At 37.0% G+C, this 13,583-nt stretch overlaps 1 protein-coding gene across 1 annotated transcript in view; it reads left to right on the top strand.

The window, feature by feature from the left end:
* The window catches only part of MIPOL1 (mirror-image polydactyly 1), a 152,663-nt gene that overhangs the window by 54,323 nt on the left and 84,757 nt on the right, over positions 1-13,583 (top strand). The window contains exon 9 of the mRNA XM_066322096.1: positions 4,354-4,461. Within this exon, the coding sequence (XP_066178193.1) occupies positions 4,354-4,461 (108 nt within the window). The remainder of the gene's footprint in view (positions 1-4,353; positions 4,462-13,583) is intronic.

The following is a 13,583-nucleotide window of genomic DNA, read 5'->3' as shown; positions in this document are numbered from 1 at the left end:
TGAAATACTTGATTCAAGGTAAACCATCTTTACTCCTTTTGTATAACTGGAACTGGGGCTGTCTTCAAGCAGCCACTTTCTGGCTGGGCTTCATGGCCTTTACTCAGTGATATTCTCCTGTTCCATCAGTCTCCCTTTCAGCAGATGCTCCTTTTTCAATTTGTCTGGATATTCCCTGTGGGGTTCCAACACTCCCACCTGGAGAGTCACTGAAAGGGGTCAGCACCCACTGCAGCTTGAACCAATGCCTCTCACAAACATCCTCATTCTGCTGAATCATGCTACCTGATGCTCATCAAAAAAAGACTCAACAGTAGCCTAATAGTTTACGTTTTAAGATAGGAGGAAAGGATATGTTTGCTTGCTGTCTATCTTTGCTTTCCTGGCTGAATCTCTTCTTATCCTTTCGGTATGTCACCTGCTTTGCTTTTCATTTTCTGTCTTAGCTGCTTGTGATATATCCTGTGCTGGGTGCAGAGGTATTTGTTTCAAAAGGCTGAGTGTATTTAGAAGAGTTTCATGGTGGAAATAAAGAGGAGATTGAGTCCCTGTTGCTGGGACTGGATGGTGTTATACTGGGAACTCTTCAGCTGGGCAGTGATGGTTGCTCAAGGAAGACTTGGAGCAGGCTTAATGAGGCTCAAATACATTATCACCTGAATCAGACTAAGGTAGGAGACTTTTTGGGGAAAATCCCTTCAGAGAGAAGAAACGTGTGGGTTTGAAAGGAGAGAGGAAACCTTTTTCAGGATTGATTTTGGGGGTGCATTATTTTGTACCTTCAATTGTCTATATTGCCCCTCTGGCCACAGAAGTGTAAATACACACAGTAGACAACACAGTGAAGTTAATTCTTAGTAAGTTGTTTTTGTGATACCTTTTTAAAATCATGTTACCATTTCTGAGGCTTTAATATCCTCTACTCAGCAAAGTCATCAGTGTTCTGATCAAGACATTTTCTCATGTGTCTGCACTGCTCTCATATTCCTTGATGTACTCAGAGTATCTGAGCTGGAGAAGCAGTTTTCTCAATTAGCAGCCAGTGTTTCATAATGTGTTGAACTCATGGGAATTTGCATTTAAGGGCACAATTAAACCTCAGATCTGATGTTTATGTAACCCATGTTGCACAAAATATATTGTCTATTTGAAGTTTTCCCAAGTGTGGATTTTCACAAGCTTGAGATAACAGAATTTAGACATAGTATTTCAAATTGAACACTTCCTTTAGCTTTCAGCTTTCTTAAAAGGATGTATCCAACATTTCCTTTTTGTCAGTACCAAGTTGGATGATGTCTTCCCTTCACTGTGCTCCAAAAAGTATTTTTATATATGTTTTGAGAAGGAAATTCAGTTTCTTACTTGCAGCTGTTGGCATTTTAGAGCCCTGGAGTGAACCAATAAAAACACACGTTGTTTTAAAGAACATCTATTTTTACTGGACCTTGCTAACAGCTAATGACACAGAATTCAAAAGATGTTGGCTCAAATGAATAGAAGGGCTGCATTGTTTTAAATTCTGTTTTTAAAACTTTTCTTTACAGAAAGATTACACTAAAATTTCATATGCTCCTGCTCTTATGAAAAGGAGTGCTTGCCTTTAGAATGCTATTTTAATATTTTAAAAATAGCTCAGGTATCAAAGTTGTAATGTATAAAATTTTATTAAGACATACACAATGTTGCTGTTAAAGACTATTATTACAATGCTTTCACAAAGAGGGCAATTGAAGATTTTACTTCCTTGACAGCCAAGAATAAATCAGAATATCTTCTGTTACTACATTGTTTCCAGCATCGTAAAATACTTAGGTGCAAAGGTCAAATTAGATCATCCTTTCTTTCAATGATGTCCCAAATTGGACTCAAGCAGTATACTCGATGAAAATGCCCTAGTTGCTTTTTTCAGATATCAACACTCTCAGTAGAAATGAAATGAAAGAGAAATTACCAGATGTTCCCGAGTCTGATGTAAATGTGACCATATCAAGGTTGCCTTGACAGGGAGGTTTATCCATTTTAACCTGTGTTGCATCTTCACTGTCCTTAACTTGTTCTGTGCTCTGCAAGATCCTTGAGTCCCACTGCTGCTCTTTATTTCAGTGTCCTGTCCTCACAGGAGTGAAGTAGAGAGCAGAATTAAGATTGCATCCATCCTCTCAGTGGTACAATCTGCCCTGTACACCAGGATCTTTTCTTGTGTAGTCCTGTAGCTGGAGTTTGCTCTTAGCATATTTTCACGTACATTTTAGGATCAAGCAAAGAGCATGATTATAAATTCAGGTTTTTAATGGTAAATTGAGATTTTAGTCTTTTTAATGATATTTACTCTACATAAATTTGTGTTGTCAAGCTGTGGGTTCCAAAGCACTGTTTTGAAGAAGAATGTTGGCAAAGCAGAAAAGTGAGTATCCTGGTGATCATACATGATGTAATGTATAGTGCCTACAGTGGTAGATTAAATTTTTTTTAAATGTTGTTTAGGTCACGTAAGCTAAGGAAAAAATATTGCTAGAGAAAAAACAGTCAACATAATCTGTGTTTAGTTCTTCACTAGTTTTATTAGTACCTTCATGTCTGCAAATGTATAATTTTCATGCTGGACATGGAAAAAGAATTACATCTGGCATTCTGTGATTTGTGATTGTGTGTGTGAGATAAACATAGATGTTACATATCTCAAATAAGTGAAAATACTGACAATCGAATGTATTTTAATATTTTTTCTGTATCCCTATCTATGGGAAAATGTCTGTTTTTCTTGCAATAAAAATGAAACTGTACATTCAGGAAGTTTACAACACACACTGAGAGAATGTATTAGGCCAGAAAAATTCAGTGCCTTTAAAATAGGTAATCCTATTAGAAATAAGCTCAGATTTCTAACAGAAGTAATGAAATATAACAACAGATAGGTGAATGGAATTTTTACTAGAACTTTTGGGCTCCTAAAAATGTTTAAAACTTATTCAAATAGAGGATTGGATCATTCTGGTTTGTATACTGTACTGGGTACCTGATGAGCAGTATACTTTATGTTTAGGATTTGTATGTATTGGCATGTCCTTAAAATTTCTGTCTCAAGATTCTTCAGCATTCCTTATTTTACTTAGGCCTCATTTATAATTTTCTCAGTTCTGAAGCTTTCTGTTTCACAGTTTTTCTGGTTTTTAGAGTTTGCATGAGCCAGGCTTCATTTTCCCATATACTGAATTGCTCAGGAATGAGGTGCATGTACATAATGAAGTTCAGTTCTGCGTTGTCCACAGTCAGTAAGATACCACAAAAAGCTTACATTTCCAGGTCTTTAATTTGAGACAGAAATGCTTACATGAGCATTATATCACAATTCTTATTCCTTTTTTGCTAGTGTTTTCTGAAAATATGCATTAAAATATTTTTTATCAGTTAACTGTCTTTTGTTCCCACAGTCTATTAGCTTTGGGTTTTGGTGATCATATCCAAACTACTTGTTTGTAATACATTGTTGTAAAATACTTAAATACTTCTCCTGGTACTTTTCCCTAGTTCTAACAGTTGTTCTCATATATCTTCTTGGTACTTGAATTGTTTTCTTGTATTTTTTCTTTTGTCTTTTTCTTTTTTTTTTTTTTTTTTAATAATATAGGGGTTTTTTGTAAGGCAAAGAACTGTCTTCAGACAACTAATTTCTCTTGCAAACCAAGGAACTGGGCAAGACATTATATAGTTAACGTAAAGACCAGCAAAATATAATTTGGTTTGTGACTTGCAGTTTTTTAATCATTAAAATAAACGCTTAGCAGACAGCGGTTAAGTCTACATGTATAGGCACACAGTAGCAAGTGCTAATTTTTTCATTTTATGTCATTAAGTTAAATATTTAAAGAAAATCTTAAAACTTCTTTCAATATGCTGTGTGTGGGAGAATTAGAGTAACCTCTTAGTATAAAAAATACAAGCCTAAAAATTTCATCTGTATTTTCTAATAAAGGGCTGAATCCTTGATTTGGGAGGAGGGCCTTTCATTTGCTTGCATTCTTTCTTTTATATCTACGTGCTTAATACATAAAAGCCAAAATCTAGCCATATATTGGCATAACTAGGAGCAGAAATTCAACCCAACATTCTGATAAATATCTTATCTGATTCGTGTCTTTTTTTTGGCATACTATTGGACCAGGAAGAAACTGAATAATGATACACATTTTAAAAATGTAGCTTTAGTGCTGCCTGCGATTGTAACTTGCTTTTGTCTGATGCTTTCACTGCTGCAGAAATGGTGATGGGGTTATTTACGTTAAGTCGTTTGGCTTGTTGAAAAAAAAATATGCCCACACTCCTCTACTTAATGGGATTCTTTCCTCGTTGCAGTGCAAACGGCTGGAGCAGGAGCTTCATCATCTGAAAGAGCAGAACCAGACTTCAGCAAACAACACGAGACATATGACTGCTGAAAACAATCAAGAACGTGCTCTGAAGGTAAATCTCCATTTCTTCTTGCAGGCAAATTAAGGTTGTAAGCCCCTGGTGCCAGCTTTCTGGGCTGCATATATCAGTTGTGTACATTTCGGCAGAAGTGAGCTATGGTGTTTGCCAACAACTGCTTCTTTAAACACAGATACAGCACCCTTCTGTTATGGTTTTATTTTATTTTGCCTATGAAAGCAACAGGAAAAAAAATAACACATCCTCCCAAATTATTGGGCTGGTAATTAACACTAAATTCTTTAGATCTCTCCTTGCGATATTACATTGTATAAGGTGGAAGAAAACAGCAACTATTTGCCTCCTGGTACCTTTGGAAAACTAATATTTTAAAGCATGGCTGTTTGATCTGCTCCCAGCAGTGTGTGCTATATTAATAACATTGTTGACCGATACTACTAGTGACCACATAGTTGATACTACTATTTGCAAAAGGGTAGCTACTTGGAATTGGGAGGAGGAATAATAAGTCTTGTCAATAAGAATAAAAATGAGCAGAGAGGCGGGAGAGGGTCAGAGAAAGGACAGTGTAAAGTGACAGGTTATTGCTGCTTTGAGAAAGGGAAATTGTAATGTCAGTGGAAGTGATAGCTACATACCCTGCAATCTCACCGCTAGCCTGGATAAGAGACTGTGCCAGGTAAGATGTGCAAGCATTGTGCACACCTCTTCAGCCACTTTATTCTTAAAAATCTCTTTTATCAGTAGTGGAGAAACAATACAAATACAGAAAGCTACTCTGTTTATACTTCTGTTTATACTATGTTGGCATTTAAAAACTGTTTGATTTATATATTAAGATCCAAAGGTATCTCACTTATAGATAGATTTTCTTCTGCCTCCTTTTTCGTTTTTCTTTTTTTTTTTTTTTTAATATGGGAAACATCATTACACATACAACAAATTGACCCGAAGCAAAGTATAAGAATAAAAAGTAAATCCTTCTGTAGTTTGACATTTCTCAGTAAGAAAAACAATAAATGTAATAATAAATGGAGAGAGGCTGTGTGCCACACAAATGCTGTATATTCCACGGGATTATAATTGCCATCAAAATTCTATGGTGAATACTACAAAATCAGGTGTGCAGTGCTGAAAACAGATGACTAGAAATAGAGATCATAAACATTCAGGGCTGTTTCTGACTGCAATAACACCATTGTTTTAAATCTTCTGTCACTTAAAGTTAGTGCTTGCCAGGCATGCTACTTATTGAACATAGTATTGTTTTTCATTAATTGCATGCTGCCTTGTTTTGTCTGTGTGATTGGATATATTGTACAGAGAGCCTTTCTGCTAGAAAAAAAGTTTTATTTAAGCTACACTTCTTGCATTTAATATTGTCTGACATAACGCTTAGAGAATAATTATATTTTCGGAGCAAGAAGTGATTTGATAGTTCAGAGCGTTACTAGGATTTCATTCTAAGCCTGATATTGCTCTCCCAGCACCTAATCTTTAAAGAATTTCATTTCTGACTGTCTGGGAATTTTTTTTTTTATTTTTCAAAGTTAAAGGTTAATTGATCATAGTCTCTTTGAGATGAGAGTCTGGGGAGGAAAAAAAGGACAGCTTTTTGGTATTTTTAAGCTCGAACTTTTAATATTGTAGCTCCATAGAGTTTGTCTCAGTTCATATTACTGTTGCCTACAGAGAGGACAGGTCCTTTGGAATATTTTTTAAAAGGCCATGTTGTATTCTTGACCTTGAAAACTTGAAAATACCCCAATGAAATATTGCCAACAGCTTTGATATACAACACATGAGCATGCATCCTGACCTCACATAAATGAAAAGCTTATCAACCACTTCTAGTGGGACCACACCCTGGAAACCTGATGTCTGGTAAGGATGAAATGTCAGTGACTGGCTTAGGAGTGGGTTTGGTTGGTGCTCTGGGGCTGGCTGCAGATGGCTGGCACACTCCTGCTGCTGTCCCAGCTCCCAGAGAGGGAAAAAGCCAGCCAGAGCCCTGTGAGGGGTCACTCACCTCCCCTGTGAAGCCCTCGTGCTCCTGGCTCTCACCTTCTGCCTCTTGTGTGCACTGAGTAGCTCTTGCAAGGCTGCAGGCAGAGTGCCTGCACAGACCCCAGCATCCCATCCTGTCCCCTCTCCACTGCAGAGCACCTCTGGACATTGGACCACAGAAACAGAACACGTCACTTGTCTCTGTGGTACAGGGTAAATGTCAGCTCAGCTTTTACTGTCACCATAATCCCAGGAATTACACTTCTTTTAACCACCTCCACATGCAAACGGGGGAGCTGTGCTATGTGTTAAATACAGGTATTTCTTCTGAGTCTGTCCAGGAGAGTTTGTATCAAGGAAGTTTTTTTTTTTAAAAAACGTAATTTTCCCTATTCTCTTACACTTAATTAACGTTGAGGCAATCTGTTGATTCAGTTTGGCAAAAGATGTATCCTGAGCATGAGGAATTTTGATCTGATTCAGATTTTCTTAAGGGAGTAACAGAAGTGTAAGCGTCAGTTGTGGTGCAGGGATACTTGCAATCTTAACTGGATAAAAATAAGGTAATCAGGATCAGCTAGATTAAGGATGGCATGGAAGTCTATGATAAAAGATGAGATCATTACCTCTCTGGAACCCTAAAATACACTTAAAACCCAATGGCTTTTGTTTTGTTTTGTTTTTTTTTGTTGTTTTTTTTTTTTTTTTTACTTTTTAAAATCACCTCACAGCAGTGAGTTGCTTAGAAGGGAAAAAGTGTAAGACCAATCCACAAGAAACCTATTTCATTCCACTGGTGTTAGGGTCTATTAGGTTAAAGAAACTGCAAGTTTTCAAATTTGTTTTTTGATATATCAGCTCACAGGGCTACTGCCACCCTTCTTTGAGGTAGTAGCCATCCATAGTCAGGAGTGAGGCAAAGAGGCAGGGAGACACATTGCAGCTGTGAGAGATGTGTGATGGCAGTAATTTGGCCAGGTTCAGGATCTAGAAATCATAAGGATGGTATAAATACTCTTGCAGATTTTTGTTTTTGCACATTTAGATTCCTTGTCACACCTGAAGATAATGTGACAAATAAAACATGTGACACAGAAGGCATGCAGTGCCCATTGTAACATGCTCTTTCATCTTACTGTGCCATGTAATATCTGCACATCTTGGGAAGATAGCTCTTCTTAACTAATCTCTGCATACATATTAGTGCTATGTGATTTAAAGTTTCCATATTTCATATATTTATTGCATAGAAAATACCTTATAGTGGCCATTCAGCCCCACAATGCCAAACTGGCACCCCTAATTTTTATAATATTCCTATTGGTCATAGGGGATTGCATTAATTGACTGAAAAGGCCAATTTCAAATCTTCCCTCCAGGCAATGCCCACAGCTGCACAGAGGTCATGCAGAGAAGCATGTGGGCCCCTATTTCCATAGTTAAATTAAAATAATCCTCTTCTTTGTGAAACCATTTTTTAAAATCTCTTATTATATTTCACATTGAATTATAGCTAAATCTTGGAGGGATAATTGCTTCCTAAGGGTCTATACATTTGCGCTCTTAGTACATTTTCATAAAATAAGATCTGAGAGTGCTTTGCAGTTCTAATGTGTCAGGGTCTATAGGTAAGATTATTCATTTTTGCTTGGCCTTCATAATTAACATTTGGTCTCTGCTGATTCTGATAAATGTATTCCCATAATACACAGAAACAACTGATTCAATTAAACATAGAAAAGTTGAAGAATTGCTACTTTTTCGTTATTTTTCAAGTCTTCTTCATTTTACTGTTAGCTTTGTAGTGTGTAATTTTCAAATTCTGTTTTCACTAATACATCTTTTCTAAAGAAAAATAAAAATTTTGCCAGTGTACATGTCGTCTTTACTGAGTCGAAGAAGAGTAGGAAATAATTCTTGTGAAACCAATAACTTAATGTGAAATTTCATGGAAAATGTTTAACTGGATTTGACTGAAGTAGAGAGAGGAAACTATTTTCCCACAGGCCTTCTCTATTTTGTAATTTCTAATTTGGTACTGTATTCTCAAAGCATCTATTAATCTACTTTAAAGATCAGACAGACATACTAATTTTATTTTCAAGGCAAACTTTAGAAAATAAGAGGGCTATTTTATGGTGATATAAAAATAAGGTGCCATTTACTAACTAAATTGTTATTCTATCCAGTTATATTGTCATTAGAACTTGCAAGGGTTATTTATCTCCTTCAGAGCTGTTGAGATGTTTCATCTTTTCTTATAATCACCTTTTTTTTTTTTTTTTTGTAATGTCTGCCTTTCTTTTTAGTTGTGATTTTTTTGTAGAATTTATCCTACATGCTTTCATAGTTTTTTTTTAAGAATATAATAAATTTAAAGTTAGAGCCAAGAAAGTGACCTAAAGAAGCCATCAGAAGTTTGTCTACAGTAGCAGCTGTGCCTGATGTCATCTCCATTCTGCTGTAAGAATCAGGTCAAGGGCAGGAAATCCACAATGCATAGCAGTTTAGTAGTTATTCCAGCGATGATGCCTATGAAGAAGCCACTCTAGAATACTTAAGTATTCCTTGATGCCTTTCATAAATTGTATTAAGTTCTTTTTAATTCCCAGAGTTTCTCAGATTCTTAGAGTAGAAACCATTTTTCCATACCTACTTGACAGCATCAACCACAGAAACAAGTTCAGCTGACTGGTCAACCTGTCATCCATCATCACAAGAGATTCTGATCTTATAAGAGCTTACAAAAATTTTCCAAAGGTTTAACATGAAGTATGAAATGTTTGCTACTATTGAAAAGCATATGCTATTAAGGTGTACAATATTAACTATAGAAAAAAACTTACTTCCTTCAGATGATGTGGCCTTTGTTTGCAAAAACTAAGTAATTCTAACTGGTTTTAGGTTTGGTGCTTCAGAGCTGAAGTTTCATAAGTTTAAGTTTAGAGGTGGTTTATGGCTATAAAGTCTCTGATTTCAACAGAGACACATGTTCTTGAGATGTAATCCAGGGAAGCTCGTCCGAATCAGCGATGGGAAACCAAGAGATTTCAATCTCCTCTATTCAAATTCCAGTTCAGCATATAATTTTTACATTTTAAGTTATTAATTTAATAATAATAATAATAATAATAATTTTACATGGGGCAGCAGAGATCACATTAATTCATTGTGATCACAGTGATTCATTTTGATCACATTAATTCAGCTGGAATGTGAGTTTGGAATGTGTCAAGGCTCAGCCACATCCAGAGCACTGCTCTGCCACCTTCATCTATTGCGACTGTTGCACTGTTTTTGCTTGCAGTGCTGGGTGACTGATGGAAAACAGCTGCTGGTTTGCCTGTGTGTTGTAGCTAACAGATGAATGGCTGTGTTGTCCACTGCTGAGATGGGTGTTACACCTTTCTTCAGCTCCTAGCTGTGAAATTTAAACTAGACACTGCAAAGTTTAAAACTTGCTGTTGATCCAGTTGTCTGTATTGGTGTTATTGTTTGGTACAGATTGCTTTTTATTTAGAATGGTTGTTTTTTGGTTTGTTTTTTTTTTCAATGAAGCACCTCAGCAATATTAATTGGTTGGACAGTCCACCCTTTTCTCTCACATATTGTTATGAATTCCTCTGGCCAACTTTCCTTGTTCCCTTTGTATCTTACAAAAGAGCAACCTGTGAAAGCTGAGCTCAAGAGCTGACTCTGTGGAGTTAACCTAAAAGCAATCATGCCTTTCATCCTGGATGTCTTGTGCTGCTATCTAGGAAAAAAGGACTGCTGTCACGTTTGCAAATGATTTTATAGGTGTGTTTGAAGATAGAATGCCAGCTTCATATTGGAAATGGAAGGGGTGCAGTATATTGCAGATGTGTCTCTCAGTGAGAGGAGATACACTGTGCCCCTTGCATTTACTAATGGTCTGTATCTGTTTTTCTGAAACTAAAGGAGCATTTCAGGACCAATGGGAATAGTCAACAGGCTTCTTGGAGGTTATCTCCAGCAAAAAATATGTTGTTCCAGCTAATCCTGAAAGGTTCTTCATGCTATTCTTTCAATAACTTAATACATGGGGCTAAAACACTATAGTATTTGTCAAAGTAAGCAGCAATTTCTGACTTTGTGCAAGAGCTGTTTCAGTAGTTTGGTTTCTTCTCTTAAGAAGAATTTCTCTTACTCAGCTTTCAGAAGAGTTGTTCAGGTTGTAGAAAGCCATAATGAATTCCTTTCTCTCACTAGTACCTACCCTAACGCAGGATATGCCATCATTTAAGTGCTTGGGCAATGTGAGAGAAAAAACTGCTACCCTGTCAATAAAACTTGTTATACAGCACGTGAGGTCACTCTTAACTTTTAGAGTGGAGGTTTGATGAAGTTTTAATGCTTAAATTGCTTTTAATTGCATAGTGGAGGTGAAAATAAAAGACTAGTTAAACTTGGAGCACGCTGCTGACAACCTGGATGTGAATAAGAAAGCACAAACATTTTTCTTCTGTTGCTGCTTCCTAGACACTTTATCAGACAGGGTAGACACAGTTGCAATCTTAACTGCACTGAACAGAGCCTTTGCTTTTGCTGCACCCAGAAACACTTAATCACAAGGTCTTAAAGTATGTCACTGAGGTTAGACAGAAGTCTGTTCAACTCTTATCCGTGCTAGAGGAATGATTAGTTGCTTTATGGCTTGGTGTTATTAAATAGCACCATACACCTCAGAGGATATCAGTGTGAGCTGCTGCATTGTGCCATAAATGAACACTAAAACAAGGCCTCAGAAACTTCTGCAGAAGTAATTCTGTCCATGTTCAACTTCAATAATAATTTTCTGCATTCATTTCGCTTTAAGTTACAGCGTCTCCAAAAGCTATTGCTACAGACTGTGACAGAAGTTAACACTGTTTCTGGAGAAGGAGAAAACCACTCATGTAATCCTACAGTGACCAACCCCTGTCAAGTCCAGAGGAAAAAATGTGGGCACTTGTTGACCGGTCTTTAAAGCAGTCATTTGAAGTTTCCTTGGACCCAATTGTTCTTTTTGAGCCAAATTTCATCATTCAGGGCTGGAGATCCTCAAGAGATGCCTGAAAGGGTTTCTCCTTCATCTGCTGACATATATTTAGGAGTGTAACAGTTTGCTTATGTGTATCCCTTATAGGCAAGAAGTGGCTGATTTAATGTATGTGTTTGACCATGAATCAGAAATCTGACCCACTCCTATCACAATCAGTGACTAGTTTTATTAATTGGGTTTTTTTAGCCATCAGGCCTAGCTGATAGGCTTCATTTAGTTATGTAGGTTTTGACAGAAAGTTGTTCATAAAAGCAGTAACATTCTTAGTCTCCTCCCATCCAGTAGCTAATGTTTTAGCACTGACAGACATTTGTATTCATTGACCAAAAATACTTTGTGTAGGGAGATGAAAGTTAGAATAATTGCTTAAATGTGCCATCAGCAAATAATACAATACTTTCCCCTGGAAAACACGAGAATAAAATTATGAGACATTTGTCTTTCACTGTGCCCAGGAACACAGGCTGCCAGGGTTCGATAAATCTGAATTATATTAAATGTCTACCTGGGAGTTGAAAAGAAATTATGTTTGGTAACATAAGTACTTGCATGATTTTCAGTGATCAGCTTCGGATGGCAATAAGTGGTTGTGTGGATAGATGGCAGGGACACTTGTACTTACAGCTCTTGGTTCACCAAATGATTGCTGCAGGCCAGAATTTTAAATGCTTTCAAACCTTGGGTCGTTTTCAAATAGAAGGAAACAAATAGACATACCCAAGTTCTTGTCTTCCCTTCCTTGGTTGCACTGGCCTTGCCACCTTCCTGTACCTTTAAGAGTGTCCTTTCACTGACTGCACCATCTGGCATGTCAGCCCTGTGTGCACAGTGTTCTCTGCACAGCAGCTACTCAGGATTTCTTGGAATCTGTTCAAGTGAAAGACCAAACACTGGTGTTTTTTACCTACTGTGATCTCAAGTCTTTCAGAATCATTTCAAGGCAAAGTAACACGTGGATAAGAGTGGACAATACTTGTCCATCCTGAGAAGAGTTGGATCTGTATAATTAGTAATGCTTGTCTAGAGCACTGTATCTCTTTAGCATGCTTCATATTGCTGTAAACAGCTGCCCAAGAATGGCACTGAATGTATCTTGTAAGAATGAACAAGAGGTGTCTTGGCTCAAAGGGCTTGTTCACCTTGCCGAAGGAGTATAAGTTGTCTTCTCTCCTGTTAATAAATGCTGAACATCTCTTAACCAAAGCAGGTATGTCTACTGAACTTTGATTCACTTCTAAGCATTAAGGAATTTATTGCTTGTTCACACTTGGTGTTTGATGCCAGCTTTCATCAGTTCCACTAACACTTCCATGTCTATTGCTTTTTATTCGACAGCCTTGAAATCTCTCTTGGCCCCAGATTACTCCTGGCAATCTTGAACATCAACTGTTTGTATGTACCGTATCCAGCCTTCTTTCTCATTGGTGATGATGTGGTCATTTAATTCTTTTTGCTGAGTCTTTTGTGTTTTGGCTTCCATTTCACAGGGGGAAGCTGTCTTTCCATAAGGTCAGTGAGTGGTATTGCTTCTGACTACCAGAAGTATTATTTCTGATTAATGCAGCAGGTTGTTGGAATACGATAATTTGATTTCAGGTGACTCTAAATCTGGACTATCATTCTCATGGTGATTTAGGCTGCTTTCACTTCATCACTTCTGGTATGCAAAGAATTATCTCTTTCATGGTAATAATTTTCTATGACCATGTCAACAAGGACCTCTCATCCATGTTTTTTATTTAATCATTCTGTAACTGTGCATATTAACTTAGCATTTTAGAAATACTTTGTGCTTTCACAAACCTGCTTTTCCTTATGGCAGAACAGGTCCCATTTTGTATGATAGATACATTTGACTTTTTAGAAGCTTTTTCCTTACTGAGTTACACTGGCACTTGGTCTTACAGTTTGAAGGGTGCTACATTTGTTCTGCAGCATTTTTAGGGTTTTGTCTAGACTCTGTTAAAGGATCTCAAAACTGGAACAGTTTATGAGCCTGAGTCAGATCCCAGATATATGTATTCTAGAAATATGTATTCTGAAATAAAGAGATGCTCTGAAGTTGTGGAAGATGAAACAAACTATG

Source organism: Sylvia atricapilla, chromosome 6, assembly GCF_009819655.1.
Source record: "Sylvia atricapilla isolate bSylAtr1 chromosome 6, bSylAtr1.pri, whole genome shotgun sequence".
Classification (NCBI taxonomy): Eukaryota; Metazoa; Chordata; class Aves; order Passeriformes; family Sylviidae; genus Sylvia; species Sylvia atricapilla.
Note: the sequence above shows the minus strand (reverse complement) of the source record. Positions and strands in the feature narration are given on the sequence as shown.